Source organism: Heterocephalus glaber, unplaced genomic scaffold (genome assembly GCF_053883595.1).
Source record: "Heterocephalus glaber isolate CG9 unplaced genomic scaffold, H.glaber_assembly_v1.0 deba00000071, whole genome shotgun sequence".
Taxonomy (NCBI): Eukaryota; Metazoa; Chordata; class Mammalia; order Rodentia; family Bathyergidae; genus Heterocephalus; species Heterocephalus glaber.
Window position 1 is genome coordinate 1771032 of NW_028258137.1, and position 20368 is coordinate 1791399.

Consider the following 20368-nt stretch of genomic DNA (forward strand, 5'->3'; position numbering starts at 1 on the left):
GGCTGAGTGGTGCACTCATTTATTACGTGTGTTGGGAGTGGGTCCCAGGGCTTTGCACGGCCAGGGCAGATGCTCTACCACCAACCAGCCCCAGGCTGAACTGCCTGCATTAACAGGTGGGTTTCCTGATGTGTAGATTACATCCCAACAAAGTTGTGTGTGTGTGTGCCCGGGGAGGTGGGTGGATGGATATGAAATGCAGGTTGTAGTTGAAGTACAGACCAGGTGCTGTGGCTTGGTGATGGTCTGCATGTGTCCCCAGGGGTTCACACACTGGGACTTTGTTCCCGGGTGCAGTGTGAGGTGGTGACCGACGAGGCTTTGCACGTGGATTAGGTCGTGGGCGCTGCCCTGGGAGCCAAGCAAGCTCCCACAGCGGTGTGTCACCAGCCCGCGGCCCCCAGGCTCAGCCCCATCTAGGCTGTGGTGCAGCCGGGCACCCTGCCGGAGCCCCACAGTGCCAGCGGGACTTCCCAGCCGCAGCAGTTGGGACCACCGGCACCTCTCCTGCACAGGGTGCCTGGTACTGGGCTCGTTTCCTGCATGCCTGCTGGTGTCAGAACCAAACAGGCTGCGGCCCCAATGGTCAGGGAGGCGGCGCTTGGCACCCGGCTCCGGGGGATCGGCAGTTCCTCTGAGCCCCGGGCCCCTCCCTCTGCGTGCCTTGTCCACCCACAGGTGAGGCGCTAGCAATAGGACTGCAGATGTCCACCCTGGCCTCCCTCGGAGGTCACAGTGGAGCTGTGTGTTGCTCACGGCCAGCTGAGGTCCTGTGAGGCGTGGGGCCAGCGCGCCCTCGGGTGCTGGTACAGGGCTGGTGCAGGGCCCACCGTCCCGGCCTGGGCCGCGGTGCTGTCTTCTCATCTGGCGCAGGCCCAGCGTCCCTGTGGGGCTGGGCACTAAGTATTTAGACCCTGTGGCCTCTCCTGCACCACACAGCTAGCTGTTCCAGGGTGGCCAGAGGCCACGTAGATAATGGGAACCCTTTACCCACAGATCTGGCCCGGCGTCACACTTTGCTCTCCTGCCTTCCCCACACGTGTCCCTGTGGCCCCATGTCCCCTCGGCACATGAGTGTCCGTGCCAAGTCCCCAGTGATATTAGGAGAACCCTGGCCGCCCGCTTCCTCACGGAGCCCGTGGGAGATGAGAGGCGGCAGCGGCAACCCCAGCTGCAGAGCCCAGGTTTGCAGCTTCGTTCCTCCAGCCTCACTGGAGCCGTGTCGGGCCCTGCGCCCCACTCTGCCTTGCCTGCTCCTGGGCTCTGCACAGAGGGGAGTGGCAGGGGCCCCTCACGCATGGCGTCTCCTCCTGCAGGCACACGCTGAGGTTCTGGAATGCCGCCTTTTTCGACGCGGTCCACTGTGAGAGGAGAAAGCGGTCCCCCACCACCAGGTAGGAGCCCAGGGTGCCCGGAGTGGCCGGGCGGAGGCAGGGCTTGGTTCTCCTCCCAGTTTCCTGCGGCAGAATGGCTGAGTTGCCCTGTTTGTCTCCTCCACCCTCCCTGCCACCCTGGGCCCGGCTGGCTGCCTGAGGGTGCGGCGCTCACGCTTGGAGGGAGGTGGAGTGCTCAGCTTGCATGAGAGCTTTCTGCCCCGGCTCTGGCATGACTTGGCCTGACCCTCCTAACACTGTGAACCGCCGCAGGAAGAGGCCCCAGGACCCCATACACCCTCTGTCCACTGTGTGGACCCAGCGTCCAGGGACGGGCTGCGTGGAGGTGCTGGGGTGCAGGGCTCCGGGGGTGGTTTCTGGCTGCACCAGAAGGAAACCACTTCTGAAAGCCCAGGCAGCCCCTGTACCCCCCGGCCAGCCCCAGAAGCCAGGCCAGCCCGGGCCCTTCTTGCCGGGGAGTTGTGTGACTTGTAGGTTTCTGAGCCCCTGAGCCTTGGTCTGGAGATAAAGCAAGTCTGCTGCTCACTCCTGGAGGCCTGAGCCACCCTGCCTCTGGGGGGAGCTGTGGAGCGGAGGGCAGAGTGGGACTTGGTTGTGCCGCCCCAGGGAGTCCTAGGTGAAACCCTCCCTCTCGCCTATGCCCCACAGCAGCAGCTCCTTCTCCTGGGGAGGCAGAGGGGGTGCCCAGGGAGGACAAGACCTGAACCCCTGCCCGAGGACGCGCTCTCTGGTGGGAGACTCAGTGAGGGAAATGCTGAGTGCTTTTGGGCCAGCGACGGGCTTGGGCTCGCTCCGGTCTCACCCCCGAGGAGGTGATGTGTTCCGAGCAGCCTGTCTCTCTCTGTCCTCTCCGTCCCCGCCTGGGACCCTCTCTGCTCGTCCCTCTCCATCCACATATCTTGCATGACTCTGACATGTTCCTCTGTTTACCTGTTTCTGCTGCCGCTCCAGAGGGGATGCTGGAGAGCAGGAGGACAAGAGGTGTGTGTGTCCCTGTGACTTTGTTCATTTGCACTGCCCTGCGGGGCGGGAGGGAGTCCCTGGACGAAGCGGCCAGGCACTCAGCACACCGGGGTCCCCTGGGCCGCCCGAAGGCGCAGCGCGGGCTCAGGCTCTGGGAGGAGAGAGGGAGGCAGGAGGCCCCTGGGTGGAGCAAGTCGCACTCTCCTCCACCGCCCGGGCCTTTCCGAGCTGAACTTCCCGGCACCCCACTGGGGAAGGGGGGTGTGGAGTGCCGGGCTCCCCGCAGCACAGCCAGGCAGGGCTGATGCTCACGGTCCCAGCTCTGCCGGAGTCCCTCGCCGTGTTTGTTTAAAGACCTGCCAGAGAGGCTGGCACGGTGTGGCTGCCCTGCAGAGGGGTGCCCCACGCTCTTCCTGTGCCCGACGCACTGGTGGGGGGCCCGGGCTGAGAGCCGTGACTCCCGCAGCCCGTCTATGTCACTGGAGGGCTGCTTGGGCGAACAGGTCCTCTAGCAAGCAAGGCCCCAGCCCGCAGTCTCCCGGGGACAGTGACCAGAGGCCCCTGGAGCATGGCTTCCTGGCATGGGTGGCACACCATAGCCTCCCTGAGCTCAGGCCAGGACTGTCCACACCCCCGCCCGTGGGCCCTGCCCAGGCAGCCCCGTGCCATCCTCCTCGGGCCCCAGAGGCGGGTCAGAGGTCTCACTCTGGGGAGCCGTGATGACTCTCGAGCCTGCTGCAGCAGGGAGGACTCAGATTCGGAGGCCAGCGTGCAGGGCTGGGCCCGGCGCTGCCCTCAGGAAGGCGCTGGCTGGCGGGAGGGGGTCCCAGTTCTAGTCCCCGACACCGCGGGAAGGAGAGCCACTCCTGCCGGGTCACAGCACCTGTGTGGGTTGCGGCGTGGGCAGCACAGCTGTCCCCGGTGGGCTGGTGCTGCGGGCCTCGTGTGCCTGGCTGGTCTTCAGGGTGCCGGGGAGGGAGGAGGAGAGGAAGGGAGGGTCTTTGGGGGACTTGTGGGGTCCTGCCAGCCTCGTGAGGAGTTGGAGGGGCTCTGCTGTCCCCAGTCCCGAGCCCCTGCTGCGTAGCCAGGGACATCAGCAGCACCGTGGACAGGGTGGGGTTTATGTCCTTGTTCTGTTTCTCTCCTGTAGCCTCTCCATGCTCCGGACCTCTCCCTCCTCCGTGTGCTCTTCTCTCTTTCCTGTTCTTTCTCTAAGCCTTGTTCACCCAGACTCGTCCGTCCGTCCGTCCATCGAGTTTCCTCTTTGGGGGAAATGGGCTAACATGAATGCCCCTCCCACCTGCCGCGGCTCCTCGGGGACACTCAGCCCCTCTGCAGGGCGGTGCGGGTGGGGATGGCCCCTGTTCAGTGCTCTGAGCCTTGCCTGGAAGGAAGGCGCCCCCTGGTGGCTCCTGATAGTCTCTGCAGCCCTGTGCGTGGAGGAGGCCGGTCAGGGAGCCCCTGGTTTCTGCCCCAGACCTGCTGAGAACCCGTAGCTCTTCCTGTACCCACGGGGCAGGTGACACTCCTGTGCCCGGGGCCAGCCCAGTGCTGAGGCCGCGGAGGGCCATGGGTGGATCTCCATGCGCTGGAGGGGAGAGGGGCACTGACTGCAGGGCCAAGCAGAGACACCCTACCGAGGCGCCACGGGGTCCTCCAAGGAAGGGACAGTGGCCCTCAGATGTCCCCAGGCTCCTGCAGATGCTGCCCACTGCAGTGGGCCCAGGACAGCCTCGGCCCAGCTCCTGGGACCCGGGCAGGCTCCTTTCCTGTGTGGGTTCTGCTCCAGAGAGGTGGCCTGGGCCTGGAGGGAGGCCGTGGGCAGCCCCACCACGCTGCATCCCCAGCCGTAGAGAGCCGTCTAGCTTGTGAGTCTCTTTCTCGGGCAAAAGGCCAGGGTCCCGCAGGCTTTGTGTGGTCACTCGCCTCAGTGGACAGGGCTGGCGGGCCCTGTCTGAACCCTGTCCCCCTCCTGTCCCTCCGCAGGGAGAAGTGGTGCCACATGACCCAGGAGGAGCGGGACGACAGCGTGCGGTTCAATGAGAACATCACCTTCGGGCAGCTGGGGTGAGGAGGGACACGCGACAGGGGCAGGGACGGGACAGGGACGGGACAGGCCAGCAAGCGGCAAGCGGCGTCCCCTGCTCTGCTCCCCGGCCCCTCCTCTGGCCCTAATCGGCCCGCCCCTCACCCCACACCTGGAGCTGAGGCTACAGACTCCCTCAGGAGGTGCGCCCGGCACAGGGTCCCCTTCCCAGGTGCAGGAAGGGTGACAGTGAGGTGTTCCCTGCAGCACCTTCACCCACAACATGCTGGCCTTTGGGCTGAGCAAGAAGCTCTGTGGCGACTTCCTCAAGAAGCAGGCTGTGATCGGCAACCTGGACCAGGGTGAGCTGCAGCGGGTGAGGGCAGGGGCCTGGGGCGGGGCCGCCACCCCCAGGAGCTTCCGCTGCGGCCCCCACACACACACACACACACACACACACACACACACACACACACACGGTGTGGAGCAGCCGCCAGCCCCTCCGTCGCAGTGTGTGGGGTGGAGCTCGCTCCTCTGCAGGCTGTCCCCAGAGGTAGGGTGAGGGCCAGGTGTGACGTGTGCTCGCTCCTCGCCTCGCACTGGCGCTCTGGTCCTGTGCAGAGCCAAGCCCCAGGCACAAGTCAGTCCCTGCCACACCCCAGTGACCGGCTAGGAGGGAGAGGGAGGCTCACGGTTTACCAGAAGCTGGCTCTGGACCCGCAGGGGGCTGCTGAGCTGTCCTTCCCTGTCACTCGTCTGCCACCAGCCTTTCTTCGTGCTGGTCTCCAAGGCCTTGCACAGCAATGTAGATCTGGATGGACCAAGATGCTTACAAGTGATGTCTCCCCCCTGCACCCAACCCAGGGGCCCTGAGGGTTGGGCAGGAGCGAGGCTGTGGTGAGGACTCGCCTTTCCTCCCTGGTCACGTGCGAGCGTGGTCCCAGGAAGGAGCCTGGCTGCCAGGCCACACCACGCCTTCCCCGGCTTGCGGGCCAGGTCCTCATGCCACAGCCCTGCCCTGGAAGGTGGTGAGGCCGGGTGCCCACGGTGGCTGGGCCACACCACAGCCCGCCCCGCTGAGGACCCGGCTCAGGACCGCAGGGGACCAGGGCTGAACCCATCTGGGTCACGTCTTTCTTCCGACACTCACGCTGCTCTCTTCCAGAGCAGTACAAGCTGCTGAGCGACCACATTGAGCAGATGGCCGCCGAATAGGAGACCGAGGGGGGCGCCGCTCTCCGGGCCAGCAGCTGGCCGCCACCCTTGCAGTGGCCCTGCATGTCACCGGCAGCGCCGGAGCCGCCCTTGCTGCCCAGAACTAGCGATTAGAAGACCCGCTGCCCGTCCTCCTTCTGCCCTCTGCCCGTGTCTGCACCCCCATCCGCGTGCCAGCGTCTCGAGACCCCCCGCCCCCAAGTGCCAGGCTTGTGAGATGAGCCCAAGAGGAGGGGAAGGCGGCCGCAGCCAGGGTGGGCCCAGGGCAGCCTCTGCACAGCGCCCCCTGAGGGCAGAGTGGAGGCGTGGGCACAGAGGTAGGCCACCCCGCTGAGACGGCCAAGCAGGCACAGAGCAGCTTCAGGGTCAGTTGTGGCTGCTTGGCCTTCCTGTCTCCCTGTGTGTGATGGGGCTGGAGGTCACAGGAGCCCGGGGTACAGACACTTCTTGTCCTAGGGGCGGAAGGATGCAGGGCAGGGACAGTCTGCAGCGTGAGACCCGCCACCCTCGCAGGGCCGTGGGCGCCCTGTGCATCCCAGTCGCCGAGGAGCTTGCAGGGCCTGAGATGCAGAGAAAGTCGCGCCACACGGGGACGGCACCCATGAGGGCAGGGAGAGAGTCCTGTGGCCGCTGCAGAGGACGGCGCTGTGCCGGCTGGCGATAGCACGGCGCGCCCTGGCCTCCCTCTCCAGGTGCCGGACCCGCAGCCCGCTCTGTCTCTTCCCACAGACCTCACAGATGCAGCCTTTGTCCTGACCCAGGCCTGGACTGCGACCCCGCCACGCCCTGCCCAGCCCTTGGAAGGGTCTCAGCCATGCTTCCCTCCCTGCCCCTCAAGTACACATTAAACCCTGCACCCCACTGTCCTCTAGGGAGCGCCTCCCCAATCGGCGCAGAGCAGGGCTTGCGGCTGAGCCCTGGAGCATTTGTGTCCCCACGATGGCCGCAGAGGGGGTGGCAGTGGGGGTTCGCAGCGGGTGGCTTGGTGTGTGCGTCACGTCAGCCAGTCTCAGTCCCCTGCGCCCTCTGGGCCTCTGGGTCTCAGCTGAGTCTGGCCCTCTGCTAAATCCAGTCAAATCAAGGGTACAGGCTTCAATCTCTCTAGTGCCACCTTCTGGACATCTGCTCCCTGGAGTGAGGGCGCCAGGCCCCGAGGGCAGGCAAGAGGTCTTTCCCACTCCTGGGTGTTCCTGGAAGCGCACAAAGACCTTGCCCAGGGGCCAGGGGTTTAGTTCAGTGGTGCGGCTGCTGCCTGCCTTGCCTTGATCCCCAGTACCAAAAAAAAGAGGAAAGCCCTTGCCCCAGGTGGTCAGGATGTGGCCTTGTGTGGTGGTTCTCCAGGGTCTGCTTTCTGGGGAGACGGCACCGGTGGAGACGCTGGAAGCCAGCACAGCCTTGGGCAGGAGCGCGTCTGGCTCCTGGCTTTCCAGGCCCTTGGCCTTCAGGAGTGCCCTTGACCTCTCCAGGCGGCACCTTGAGGAGGAGGAAGGGACGCTGTGTCTTTCCTGGCTCCTGCCCAGCTGGGGTCAGTCTGACTCCGAGAAGTGCGACCTGCAGTGGGCACTGCCAAATGGGGGCTTGCAGGGCTTGTCCTTAGCAGGGCTCTTTGTGCAGCATGGCTCTGTGTTTTCACCATTGTTGGCGATTTGGGGGTTCCCTAGGCGCCACATTTATCCCCCAAATGTACCTGCTGTGTGTGCACACCACCATCCCAGCCACACACAGGAGAATGGGGTTCTGGCATCTCAGGGGACCTGTGCAGTGACAAGTGCAGACTGCGATTTTCCTGTTGCCTAAAGAGCAGCTGCAGAGCTCGGAGTGACCAGAGGGGAGCAGAGGAAGGGTAGTGTGGAGAACCAGCATGCGTTAGCACGGCAGGGCTCAGGTTCGTCCCAAAACGTAGGCTGCATTTAGAACCAGCACCGCCAGAGCCCCGAGTGAGGGCAGAACGGGGCCCGGCTGGCGCCCACTTCCACAGCGTGGTCGGGGCACAGCGCTCTCACATCACGGGGCTGCTGCTGTGAGGCCAGCGCCCCTGTGGGTCCGGGTGTGGAAGGGGCGTCTGTGACCTGGCCATGGAGGCCGAGCAGGGAGGGACAGAAGGGTCATTTCCACATTGTCCATGGCGCCATCCTCCACCCGCGTCTCTGGGCCCACGGGCCACCTGCTCCCAGGAGGGCAGAAGAATCCCAGGGCCTCCGAGGGCCGGGCCACATCCGGGCCAGTGAGGGCTGCCTGGTTCTGGGAAGCGGGATGAGGGCAGAGAGGCCTGGCTGTGCCCATGGGACGGGATGTCGGCAAGCGGCTCCCGAGGGGCTGCTGGGCCACCTGATCGACAGCCCCAGGCTCCCCCCGAGCAAAGCCCCTCGCTCTCCCTCCCGAGTCCTGGCGGGGACCCTGCACGGTGACCAGAGGGGCTCCCGTCCCGACCCCTTCCCGTGACCCAGGACGGGGCGGCCCCTCTCTGCCCTGGGCCGGAAGGATGTGCTCACGGGATAGACATGGGGACGGTGCTGGGACAGGGCAGGGCCTCTCGGCAGTGTGTCCAGGTCCCTGCCGGGAGGGCGCAGTGGAGCCTGGGGCTGTCACCTCCAGTGGCCCGGTCCCAGCCCCTGAGGACGCAGTTGGCTGGCAATCCCCGTGACGCACGGCACCTTCCCGTGCTGACTTCTGTCTCTGTCTCTGTCCCCCACATGGTCTGGGACCCGCCCTTGCCTCTGGCCTTTGGTCCTCTGTGGTCGCCCCTGTGGTACCAGCATCTCATTGTCACCGTTATGCAATCCTGCAAGAGTCCCTCGGGGTGATGTTCTAAAGTGATATTTTAAGGCCGAGAAAGTTCCCAGGTTGGAGTTGGCAAAGCAGTGCTGACATCAAAGTTGTTTCTTGTGAAGAAGAAAAATGTGTGTGTGTGTATATATATATTGCACCTTGGGTGGTCAGAAAGTGGAAACTGAAATAAATTATCTTTTAGAAGAAAACTCTGGTATCTCTTGTCTTGGCACGGCCCGAGGACGTTTCTCGGAGTCTGCAGCCTCTCGGGTCTCCAGCGGCTGCTCAGAGGGAACCAGGGATGCCTGTCTTCGGGGTGGGACCATAGAGGCCCTGGGCCAGACCTAAGCTACAGGGGACAGCTCATCCTGTCCCTTTGAACCGACGCCGCCTACCTCGGGTTGGGGTGGAAGGGCAGCCCCGAGAGGTAGAGCTCCCACCTCCCAGGCAGGACGGACACCTTGATCCAGCTTGGCTCCACAGACCACTTCTGATCTTGTGCTCCCTTCCTCCCTGGCTCCGGGTCCTACCACGTCGGAAGCCGCCTTCCAGTGGCCAAGCAGGAAGGCTGGGGAGAGGCTGACCCTAGAGCGCTCCGGAGCCTGGTCCCTGCCACGGGGTGGGAGTGGGGCAGGCTGTGTCCTGGGGCTCCCTGTGCCCGTGCTGAGCCAAGTGTGGGGGCCTGGCCTGGGGCACGCCAGCCCTGGGGTGTGGGGTCTGGAGTTCCCTTGGTGCTAGGAAGTGGGGGGATCCTGCCACATGCTAGAGGGCAACTGCTGGGCTCAGAGCCCACTCTGGTGGGGGGCGCCTGGACAGGGCTGCAGAGGCCCCAGAGAGCTGGCCAGGGCCTGGAAAGGCAGTGTGTCTCAGCTCCCTGCCAGCCCACCGTGCGCCTCTGCCCACACAGAGCTTTCTGCCCCGAGCCCCTTGGGTCCCTGCTGAGCGCCTTCCAGCAGGGGCCACCAGCTCCACCCAGGGCCGCCAGCACCCCAGCCCTGTGCAGCAACCCCTCTGCTGAAAAGGACAACAGTCCCACTCAGGACTCCACGGCAGTCACGGAGATTCCCCACAGACTGCTCCAGGGGGCGCCCGAGGTCGGGCTTTGGGGATTGGGATGAAAAGCAGGAGGACTCGAGGCAGGAGGGTCTCTGCCCGGTGCCCAACGGCTCCCTGCCACCTCGGGCTGAAGAGAGCCTGGACTTTGTTGGTCCTACAGTGGTCCCACGAGGAGGACTGGGACCTCCCCTCTGCTGGTGGGGAAACCCCGGTGCCCAGTGGGGGAACCAAATCCAGGGCCTCCAGCTTGAGGGCAGTGAGCACCCATGGGCCAGCAGAGGGCCACAGATGGACAGTCCCCAGCGAGGTCTGGACCGTGGGGCAGGGGTGCGGGGGACTCCCCGATCTCCAGCACCAGGGCCCCTCCACAGTCCCTGTGGCCCGAGCAGGCATCGGGGGTTTCTTTCCCAGGGCCCCATTGTTGGGGGGAAGCTCCGCCCCCTCTGCTGTGAGCTTGAGACCTGCCATGGGACGCGGGCCTGGGTGCTGCGGGGGACAAGGGGAGTGCACCCGTGGTCCTGGCTGTCACACCCCCAGGCTGTGTGGTCCCAGTTCAGGGAGGAGCGGGGTCCCCGGGTGCTGGGAGAGTCACAGACCTGCTTCCGGGCTGCAGGCCTGGAGGTTGCGCCCCAGCCCTCCCTTTCCTGTCCCCCCAGGGACTTCTGGGATCCTCCGGGTGCCGGGTCACCCTCAGGCATCGTGTGTGTCTCGGTCTGAACTGTGTCCCCTGAATTCCTGTGCTGAAGTCCTAAGCCTCAGCAGTGCACGGTCCAGAAATGGGGCTCGAAGATGTGGTCAGTGTGGACGAGGCCACCCTAATGCTGCATGCAGCGTCCTCCCTGGAGGGGATGTGTAGCCGCAGACTTGAGTGTGCCCGAGGAGATGGCACATGGAGGAGAAGGCAGACACCACGCCAGTGCCCACAGATGCCGCCCGGCACCCCAGCTCTGAAGGGACCTCCTCCACGACCCCCAGGTCCTGCACCCCTGGCCTCCAGAGTGGGAGGCCCCACATTTTCCTGTTTAAGCCCCAGCTCCTAGTGCTTGGTCACGGCAGCCCCAGGAAGCCAGCCCGCCATGCTGTCGCCAGAACACAAGAGAAACCACACGTCCCTCGTAAGGAGGGGAAGGAAGCAGAGCAGGACCTCGAAGAGTCACACGGGGTTTACTGCACCAGGCACCCACAGTGCAGATGGGGAAACTGGCTCTGAGAGTCCACGCGCCCCAGGCATGCACAGAGCCCCGAGACCAGGGCCTGCCCAGCTCCTCCACCTGTGGCCCAGAGTTGCTTCCTAGTTCCGGGGTCCCTGCTCCTGTCCCCGGAGGGCCTCCAGAGGCGTCTCCTCTGCTGAGTCCTCACCACTGGCCTCTTCTCTGCTCTGGCTCCCTAGGGTGCTCCGTGCACTCTGGATGATGATGATAATAACAATAATAATAATAATAATAATAATAATAATAATAATATCACCACACAAGCCTCCCTCATTCTGCATGGCGGGGGGTCAGTTCCCTCCAACTCCTCACACACTGCCCATCGCTCCCTGCTGCGCGTGGGGTTCCTGTGTCTTCAGCCACCTTGCAAATGGGGTCCAGGAGGCCCAGAGAGGCTGAGACACTGTCCCAGAAGCCCACAGCCAGGGCAGCAGGTTTGGACCCAGCCAGCCTGACCTGGGAGCTCTGCTTCCTCCTCGGCCTTCGGAGGACATCTGGGGGGCGGTGACACCCACCCACAGGGCCTGGCTCCGGGCCGCTCCCTGGGCCTCCTTTCCCTGACCTGCTTACTCTGAGCCTCCCCAGCACATGCTGGTGCCCGACGCCAGGCCTCAAGGGGCCCCAGCGTGAGGAGTTCCGGGCCACCTGGCTGCCCTCCCGCACCCAAGAGCATCTGGCTGTGGAGGTCATGTGGGTGGGCAGGGGCCTCTCAGAGCTTCCAGGGAGGGGTGCCTGGGTCCCCTCCAGGGCAGAGTCCCGGGCGCCCACCACCTGCAATCTCAGGAGCACCACCCACTGAACCCTCCTCCCCATATCTCGGGCCCAGCTCCCACCACACCCCAGAGCTCACCTGGCTGGCGGGGAGCCCCAGGACGGCATCTGTGAGCGGCCGAGCCTCGCAATGCCCAGAAATTCCCCAAGCCTTGGCCTGAAGGTCCTGCCCAGGAGAGACCAGGGTGGGCTGCATTCAGTGGGCGCAGGAGGGCGTGGGCTGGGAAGGAAGGATGGGGACACAAAGGCCCGAAGACAGTAACACCCGAGAGCCCACAGTCCTGCCTGGCGCCTCCTGCTGGTCACACTGTGGAATCCACAGGCTCCAGGAGTGGGGAACACTGAGACCCAGAGAGCCAGGCAGCATCCGTAGGTGCACAGGAAGCTGCCCAAAGGGATATGGTCAACAGCTGGGTGCAGCTCAGGGTAGAGCCCTCGCCTGCACACGTGAGGCCCAGGGCCCCACTCCCAGCACCACGGACAAACAGACAAATGCTGTGTTAGCGAGGAGTGCCTGCCGGGAGCCGGGGTATCCTCTAGCCTGTGCAATGGTTCTCAAGCTTAGAGTTCCACAGGCAGCTGGAAAGGCTCCCCGCCCTTGAATGCCCGCCCGCCCGCCCAGCTGCACTCAGAGGCAACCGCCAGTCTGTGGGGAAGGCCAGGCTGCACGGCAAGACCAAGGCAGGGCTCAGGCTGTAGCCACTCTAGGGCCCAGGGGGACCCCACGCAGCTCGACACTCTGCCGTCCCCCAGAGGGCGCCATGTTCACATCTGCCCCGTCTCGGGTCCCCAACCTGGACAGAAGGGAGGAACACAGACCCCGCCACCACCAGGAGCCAGCGGGGCGCGCCCACCTGCAGGTCTTGCTCCGGGTCGTAGCTGCCCAGGGTCCGGCAGGCACTGGAGTACACCTCCACAGCCTTGGTGTGGAACACCATCTCAATGGTCACGAAGTCGAGCAGGATCCTCTGGGGGGTGGGGAGGAGTCACCCAGAGGTGGCTGTCCTTGGCAGACAGGTCCTGGCTGGGGATTTTGTGTGTGTGGTACTGGGGCTAGATCTCAGGGCCTTCAGAATGAGCTCCATCCCAGCCCCTTTTTCAATTTTTTATTTTGAGACAAAGTCTCACTAAATCACTAAGCTGCCCAGTCTGGGTTCAAGTTTGAGATCCTCTTGCCTCAGCCTCCCAGAGGACTGAGATTATAGCCGTGTGCCACCATGCCCAGCCCTGGATGAGGAATTTTAATGTTAGTTTTGGTTTATTTGTCCTTGAATCCTATAATGCACATCATGGTTCAGAGGCAAAACTGGCCAAGCACTCATGGAGGTCACCTGCACCCACCCTGCCGCCTCCTCCCCTGACCTCCACCTGCTGGAGACCCCACTTCCTTCTGGATATGCGCGCTCCCTCCCCTCAGCGCTCTGCTCCTGCTCCTGCAACCCTCCACCCCCAGCTTGGTTCACTGCTGTTTGCTTCCGTCCACACGTGTCCGTGCGTGGACACGCTGCTGGATGTGACTGGGCCCAGCACTGGGACACTCAGTCCGCAGGTCCCTGCACACCCGCTGTGGGGCGACTCCCTCACAGTGCAAGGTTTCTGTGCCCCAGGCAGGGACCGACGTCCAGGCAGAGCTGAGAGCCAGCACTGGCCAGCTTCCTGAGGCCTCCACGCTGCTGTGCCAGCCCAGGTGCCCCCACTCAGCCAGCCATGTGTGCAGCCTCCGTCCTGGGGGGGAGGGCCCACAGGTGGACACAGCCCATCGGGCTGCTCCGTGCACAGCGGCACGGGACGCACACAGGCTTAGTGCTGGGAGGAGCCCACGGTGGACCACACCGTGTTTAGTGGAGAGGAAGTGCCCTGGCCTGGAGAGGAGGGAAACGCCCAACTTCCCACACCGCCTGCCTGGGAGCAGCAGAATCCACAGCGTGGAAGTCTTGTCTGGAGACAGCGCCCCCCTCTGCCTCAGTTTACCTCTCTGCACGGTGAGGACAACAGTTTTCACAGAGTGTTTAGGACCTGGTCAGAGCCCCTTGCCTCAGCCTCTGTTGGGTCTGCTGGACCCACAAACTCTGACTCCACATGGCTGCTGGCTCCAAGCTCCCGGGCTCTGCGAGGTGCCGGGAGCTGCTGGGTAAGTGTGGTCCCCTCGTGGGCCTTGCACTCCAGCCAAGATGGTGAGACAGGAACGCCAACAGCTTCTTGCTTCCTTCCGCCTCCTCCCAGTCTGGAGGCTCCTGGGGTGGCGCGGCCTGGTCTGTGTGTGTGCTCCCGCTGGGCGCCGGCGGTGCACCTGGGGCCACTGTGTCCCACACACCGGTGATGAATAACGGCTGCCGAGGCCCGCGGCCCTGCCCCACACCCACAGCAGGGCGCTGAGGACCACGATCTGCCTGCTGCGTCCTCCTTGTCTGCTCCACTTGTTCCCTGCCGGCCCATAGAGCACCCGGCCGGGCCATGATGTGCGGAGACCCACGCTGCCCGCTGTGAAGGCGCCAGCTCCAGGGTCACCCAGGTCCCGGGCCCAGCACATAGTAGGTACCCGTCCTACACCAGTGACTTGAAGGAGCACAGGAAATGTGTGGCTCCTCAGTCTGTGGGGACAGCTGCCAAAGAGGGAGCAGGGCAGAGGCATGGACCAAGGCCTGAAAGAACAAGGCTGGTGCATCTGGGGTGAGGGGTCAACTCCTCAGGAGGAGAGCAGAGACTTCCGGCAGAGCACCCAGCCGTGCAAAAGCCCCGGGGCAGCACAGGTGGAGCTGCAGCGTGGCTGCAAGGTAAGGCTGAGGTGGGGCTCCCAAGGCCTTCGGGAGGAATTTATTCCCTGCCTTTGGAACAAGGTAAGTGTGCAGGGTGCTAAGCCCAGGGCGTCCTGGGGCTGCAGTCTGGAAAGTGCACAGGGGCAGGAGGAGAGTGGAGAGCAGGGGCCTCCGAGGTTGACTCTTCTTGGGGGATCTGAGTCCCCAGGACCTTCTCACAAGGGCAGTGGCTCTGGGGGGCCGCCCAGGCGCAGGAGGTGTTGGGTGGAGCTAGGAGGGCGCCCCTCTGGCCCACGCACCGCGGTGCAGTTCCTTCCCGCGACAGGGGAGGGGTGGCCTGCTCTGCGGCTGTCTCCTGCTTGGGGCTGGGCAGGGACGGTGGCCCTGAGGGGACACCTGGGCCGCCCTGCCGCCAGGGGGCGCTGTCCCGGGACCGGCTCCACACCTGCACACACCCTCCACGCAGACCCCACACGCACACTCATGCGCACACCCTCCCATGAGGTGTGTGCACGCCTGCGTACACCTCGCACGCTCACTCACACACATGTCTGCATGCCCTCAAGATGTGTGAACACACCCTCACTTGCGTGCGCACCTCTGCACACAGGGCGCCGATAGCCCCTACCTGGAGGTCCTCCAGCTTCCGCCGCTGGAAGGCGTCCACTGTGTCCTCCAGCTGCCGGGTGGTGCGGCTGGCGTCCACCGAGGCCCTCTGCACTCTGCTCTCTGCCTGGCCCGGGACGCAGGGGCAGAAGTGTCACGGGGATCCAGGCCCGGCACCATTCAGGATGTAGCAGCCTGTTCTCGGCCAGCTCCCCTGCCCCAGGGGTCCCGCGCCAGTGCGGCAGTTGGAGGAAGGCCACAGAGGACCGTGGCCAAAGGGTCGCTCACTGGAGTTGCAAGGACCTGCTGGCGAGCTGTGTGACCGGGGCAAGTCACGTAACCTCTGTGAGCCTCCAGCTCCTCGTGTAGAGGCGGGAGCTGGTCCTAAGAACTGCCCTGGGGTTGCTGTACGGTCCCCAGCGACCACTCAGCTGTTAGGGTCCGGGCTCCGCGGGGAACTGCGTTGGACACGCATGGGTCGCTAGCTCGTCCATTCCTTCGCTCACTGTCCACAAGGCCTGCTCTGTGCCCAGCCTGTGTGACCTTGAGGCGTCCCCCACTTCTCTAGAGTGGGACACTGGACGCTCCTGGCCTGTGCCCCAAGGATGTCGGCAGCCCCTGGCCTCCACCTACAGATGCCACGTGGTCAGGGCCACGATGGCCCCCAAATGTCCATATCTCCACCCCACACCAGATCGGTGTCCCCTCATGTGCGGAAGCGCACTGAGGGTGCTGACCCAGCGGGCCGTGAGTGGGGGGCTGTCCTGGATCCCCAGGGGCAGCAGGGGGAGTGGCGGCGGAGGCTGGGACTGTGGGCTGGGGACTTGCTGGGGACGGGAGGGCCGCCAGCCCAGGGACACACAGCAGAGGTTATGGAGCTCCAAAGGGCAGAGGTGACGGGCCAGCCACCAGGCAGGACGGTCGGGGACAGTGAGCCATGCCCTCTGCCCGGCTGGGCCCCTCCACCCACCCCGGGGCTCTCTGGCCCATGAGTGCCCACCTCGGTGACCGCAAGATGGGCAACCTTGCGAGGAAACCGAGCCGGAATGGGAGTGGCTTGCTGGACCTGCCGGGTCCCAGGCCCCATGACCACCTCCCTGCACGTGCAGCTGGCACCTGGCACCTGGCCTCACCAGGACTCACTCCTCACCTGCCTCACCCAGGACTCACCTGGGACTCACCTGGGACTCACCTGGGACTGGGAATGCAGTTAAGGAGCCAGGGAGGTCCGGGCAGCCCGGTTGGTGGCCCACAGCCCAGCAGGACCCTGTCCCACCCAGCAGGCCCAGTCCCACCCAGTGGGCCCTGGGCCCAGCTAACTCCAGCCAAGCCCTTCTCAGCATGGTTTCCAGAAAAGGATACAATCATCTGCCCATCTGAGGGTGACTTCTGCCTCAGTTTCTCCAGCTTTTCCAGTTGTTTGATCTCATTCTTTTGGACTCGCTTGAACTTCTTGATCTCAGCCTGAGCAGAGAAGTGCAGAGGTCTGTTTCCCGGGCTCTCCCAGCCAACCCTGCCTCCGGCCCAGGCACCCTGCTCACCCGGGTCTGCTTGGTCTGGGTGCCATACAGCTTCAGGGGGTCGACGACCTTGGCCTCCAGCCTCTGGACCTTTAGGCAGGAGGGGCAGCACAGGGTCAGAGTGCAGTGGATGCCGCCCTCTCCACGCACACCTGCTCGGGAGCAGCAGGGCTGGGGAAGGAAGTGGCCTCCCTGTCCCCTGGGGCCGGCAGCCTGGACAGAGCTGGGGCAGCATTTACTCTCCTAGGCCTCCTGCCCTTGCGGGAGATGTGAGATCATGAGAGCCAGGCAGGGGAGGCACACCTGTAACCCCAGCACTCTGGGAGACGGAGACAAGAGGATCGCAAGTTTGAGGCCGGCCTGGCAACTTAGACCCTGGGAGCTGTGGGTGCAGTTCGGTGGTGAGCAGCTGCCTAGCGTTCCGAGGCCCTGGGCTCCACCCCAGACCACAGATGAAATAGGATATTGACCCACGCCAGGCCTCGCGTCAGGGCAGGGGGCACAGGGTGCCCTGGGGAGACAGGGGCTGGGAGGGAACTGTGGCTGTCAGGCCCAGCCATGCCGCTGTCCTCTCCTCCCTGCCGTGGGGTGGGACCTGCACTGGGGGTCTGGCCCCAGATGGGGCTGTGTGCAGACGGCCTCCACACCTTGCTCCCCACGCTACCTCGGGGTCCCTGGCCCTGGTAGGAAGGCGCTGTGGCAGGGGGGGCTGGCTGTGAAGCACAGAGCAGGGCTGGCGAGGGGCGCGGAGGGAAAGCAGGGCTCACCTGGGCCACCCACAGTCTCCTGGGGCTTCCAGCTGGCAGCTGGGGGGGGAGCAGCAGGGCCATGCCAGGCGCCCTGGGGACAGTGGGGCAGGGCTGCCTGGTGTTGCCACGGTGGGCACCAGCAACCCCCAGGGCGCCACCCCAGCGTGTGACTGGGGGGCCAGGCAGCGTGGGCTCTGCACCGTCACCTGTCCCTGGGTCTGGGGGGGCGCAGGAAGGCCAGTGACATCCTTCGAGCTGGCTGGGAAGGAGCCGGGTCCCTGCCTAGCCCGTCAGCTCTGCAGGCTGCTGACCCTTGACCAGGTACAGTGGGGAATGCTTTCCCCGGGGCCGGAGGGAGAGGGCCGCCTTGTTCCTCGCCGCTGTGAGCCCTTTCCCTGAGCCTGGGTGGCCGTGGCCTTTCACTTCTACCATGACGTCCTCTGACAGGCCCGGGACCACGGGAACCACAGGAGATGGGGCCAGGCCAGGCCGGGCTGCGGGAGCGGCCACTGTGTGCACGTGCGGCCCAGGAACAGGCAAGGCAGGCACTGCCGTCCTTTGGCACAGGGCGCCCAGTTGTCAGATGAGACCAGGGTGCTGCCTCCTCCTCCTCGCTGCATCCCTCCCTCTCTCTTTCCTTTGGATGAACACTCGCCCCTGCACTGCACCCCAGCCCTTTGATGTTCTGCTTTGAAACAAGGTTTCACTAAGTTTCCCAGGCTGGGCTCCAACTTTCCATCCTTGCAACCCTCCTGCCTCAGCCTCCCAGAGTGCCGGGTTCCAGACCTCTGTCACCATGAGTGTCACTACGGCGTCTTCTGTGGGGCCGTCAGCATCTGCCCTGAGAACATCTGGGAGGTGTGTGTCTGCCAGGCGGCAGGAACCCGAAGCTTTCTGCTCTCCTCAACCCCTCTGCCACGTGGCCTGTGACACGTCTGCCACGTGGCTTACACCTGGTGTCAGCCTCCCCTCCTCTCCGCGCCCCCAGAGCTCTGCTTGTTTCCCGACAGCTACCAGCCTCCACAGGGCTCCTGTCCCTTCCCCGGGGCCTGTGTGTCCTAGGCTTTGCTGTGGAGCCCCTGGGCCTGACTCTGGGCCCCGCCCTCATCTGGCTCAGGAAAGCCCTGGCTGTCAGTCCTGACCTGAGCGTCCCCGCCCTTGGGGTCTCCGTGGGACAGGTGCTGCTGGTGACCCGTCCCCGCTCACCAGGGCCTGCCGGTAGTCCTGCACTTTGGCCAGGTCCTCAGCCAAGTCCCGCAGGGTGGCCCGCATCTCGGGGGCCTCGGAGCTGGCGGAGGCGATCAGCTGCTTGACCAGTCGGTCCCCCGTGTCCCGCAGCCGGGCCGTCTTGCGTGTGTGGGCGGCCAGCAGTGAGCAGAGCTGCCCAACGTGCTTCTCGGCGGCCAGCACTGCCGACTCCATCGCGTGCACCTGGCCTTCCCTGCAGAGCGGGGAGGGCGGGATGCACAGGGACATGGGACACAGGGCGGCGGCTGAGGGGCCCTCTGCAGCGTCCCACGTGCTGTCCGCACATCCCCTGTGTCCTCCCTGCCCCCAGGAAACCCTCCCTCCTCTGAACCCTGAAGTTTTTTAAAACGCGAAGCAGCTTCTGGGGGCACTGGTGTTTGGGTGGCCCAGGAGTGGGAGGTAGAGTCGCCCACGCCCCCGCTGCTCCCTAGACTCCTGGTGTCCACACGGCTGGGCCCAGAGTCCGGGGAGCACAGACAGCGGTCGCCCTGGTGTCCCATGTGCTGTGTGGGCTTCGTGCGCTGTGTCCGTCGCAGGCTCGAGGGTCGGTCACCGCCTCACGTGCCCTGGCCCTGCCGGTCCCCTCCCCGGCCGGCCCTGGGCTTCAAGTCCGTGCCCTGGCCTGGCCCTGCCGCCTCCTGTCATGCTTGGTCTTTCCCGGCCCTGGACGTGTGGGTGGGGCGTCCGCCTGTCCACACCGCAGGGCGTCCAGCCAGCCGTGTGCCGGACGCAGTCTCCCGCTGGCCCCCCGCGCCCTCCTCCCCAGCCTGGTCCCCGCCTCCCTGCCCCTCTCTGACCTGTGGCCCGGGAGCTGGCGCTGCACCTCCTTCCCCTCCCACGAGGCCCAAGCCCCTTGCCATGGGCAGCATGGGTCCCCTTGTTCCCAGGCTGCGGTGGGGCTGGCAGTGGGCGGGCACCGCTCACAGAGGGGCGAGGCTGGGGGCAGTGAGGGCCGGAAGAAGGCCGGCAGCCTGGTGGTCGGAGCCCTGTGCCCCCTCTCCTGCTTTCCTCCCTGGGGCTCCGGCCCAACCCGGCTCCCTCCTCCCTGCTGCCGCTGCTGCTCACCTGGAGAGGACGACGTTCATTGTGACCTTGGCACTGGCTGTCCTGGCCTTGGGATAAGGAGGGGACCCCAGGGGGCCAGGGCGTGCGCCCGAGGGACGCTGCTGCAGGGTCGCCAGGCAACGTGGCCGCTGGGCCGCCTGGGAGGAGCCGAGCTGGTCGCTGGGCAACCCCAGCCTGGCAGGGAGGGGTCGGGAGGCGACAGGCAGCTGTGGGTGAGCAGGTGGGTCCCCAGGAAGCGGGGCAGGCGCCGCAGAGACAGGCTCCGGGTGGCTCGCTGGGCTCCACCAGGCTTCTCTGCACTTGGGGCCTGTGTGAGGGGCTCCTTCCTTCCCACCAGCCCTGAGTCCGGCTAGGTTGGTGGGGCTCAGGAAGGGGTGGGGTGCTGGCTCTCCCACAGGGGTGAAGAGACCCGGGAGGCCCAGCTCAGAGACACACCATCCACATGGAGCCACGCTCTCCTGGGCTTACCTCAGGTCTGCTCCCTGGTGCACAGGTGTGGTCCCAATGACTCAGGAGGCTGAGGCAGGAGAAGCACTTTGCCAGGGAGACCAGCCCAGACAATGTGGTGAGAATCTATCTCCAGAAATTGTAAGCAACGGGAGCACAAGAGGAAAACATGGAACCACATATGACATTGTGCTAACTGAAGGGCACAACACACGTCACTAATTGTGAGGGTTGTGCATTCCGTGTGTGTGCATTGCACTTACAGAAAGGAAAAACGGAGACAAGAGAATGGGGCGGAGGCACAGGTGAAATCTGCAGGGTGTACAGCTCCTTCGACCACCGGTGCAAATGGTGGCAGGTTTAATCATGGAGGGGTTTAATTTTTATTATTTTTTGCAGTATTGGGGGTGGGTCCCAGGGCTTTTGCATTGAGCTACACCCTAAGCCCCATCCATTGCTTAATTTAGAGACGCAGTCTAAGTTGCCTGGAGTGCCTCGGGACAGGCCCTGTGAGGAGAGGCCTTAGGGTGGCTGCACATGGGCCCCCATCCAGGCCGGAGCTGTGTGACCTG

At 64.9% G+C, this 20368-nt stretch overlaps 2 protein-coding genes across 7 annotated transcripts in view; one reads left to right on the top strand and one right to left on the bottom strand.

Moving 5' to 3' along the window:
* The window catches only part of Kiaa0513 (KIAA0513 ortholog), a 45932-nt gene extending 37356 nt beyond the window's left edge, over nucleotides 1–8576 (top strand). For 2 of the 6 annotated variants that reach the window (XM_087199620.1, XM_004842729.3), the window contains exons 9-13: nucleotides 1317–1394; nucleotides 2346–2375; nucleotides 4344–4424; nucleotides 4651–4745; nucleotides 5549–8576. In XM_087199620.1, coding sequence (XP_087055746.1) covers nucleotides 1317–1394; nucleotides 2346–2375; nucleotides 4344–4424; nucleotides 4651–4745; nucleotides 5549–5598 — 334 coding nt within the window. In that variant the 3' untranslated portion in view covers nucleotides 5599–8576. Of the gene's footprint in view, nucleotides 1–1316; nucleotides 1395–2345; nucleotides 2376–3507; nucleotides 4021–4343; nucleotides 4425–4650; nucleotides 4746–5548 lie in introns of those variants that run through there. The other 4 variants (XM_087199712.1, XM_004842730.3, XM_087199569.1 and 1 more) reach the window with 3 other exon arrangements.
* A 1994-nt stretch (nucleotides 8577–10570) lies between these two features.
* Nucleotides 10571–19474, bottom strand: Cibar2 (CBY1 interacting BAR domain containing 2). Its single transcript, XM_004842731.3, has 9 exons — nucleotides 19350–19474; nucleotides 18243–18477; nucleotides 16309–16377; nucleotides 16130–16231; nucleotides 15960–15965; nucleotides 14790–14894; nucleotides 12260–12373; nucleotides 11485–11571; nucleotides 10571–10828 (listed from the first exon to the last, which is right to left on the bottom strand). The coding sequence occupies exons 1-9, from the start codon at nucleotides 19367–19369 to the stop codon at nucleotides 10715–10717; spliced, it is 852 nt and encodes a 283-aa protein (XP_004842788.1). The 5' UTR covers nucleotides 19370–19474; the 3' UTR covers nucleotides 10571–10714.
* Nucleotides 19475–20368: the final 894 nt, after the last annotated feature.

Bases quoted from the DNA above. Each gene is read 5' to 3' on its own strand.
- Cibar2 (XM_004842731.3), bottom strand. From the start codon at position 19,369: ATGAACGTCGTCCTCTCCAG. The intron at 12,374-14,789 runs GTAGGGGCTATC...CCCACCCCCCAG, and splicing joins GGAAGCTGGAGGACCTCCAG to AGGATCCTGCTCGACTTCGT. The intron at 10,829-11,484 runs GTGAGCTCTGGG...ATCATCATCCAG, and splicing joins TGGGGCTCCCCGCCAGCCAG to AGTGCACGGAGCACCCTAGG.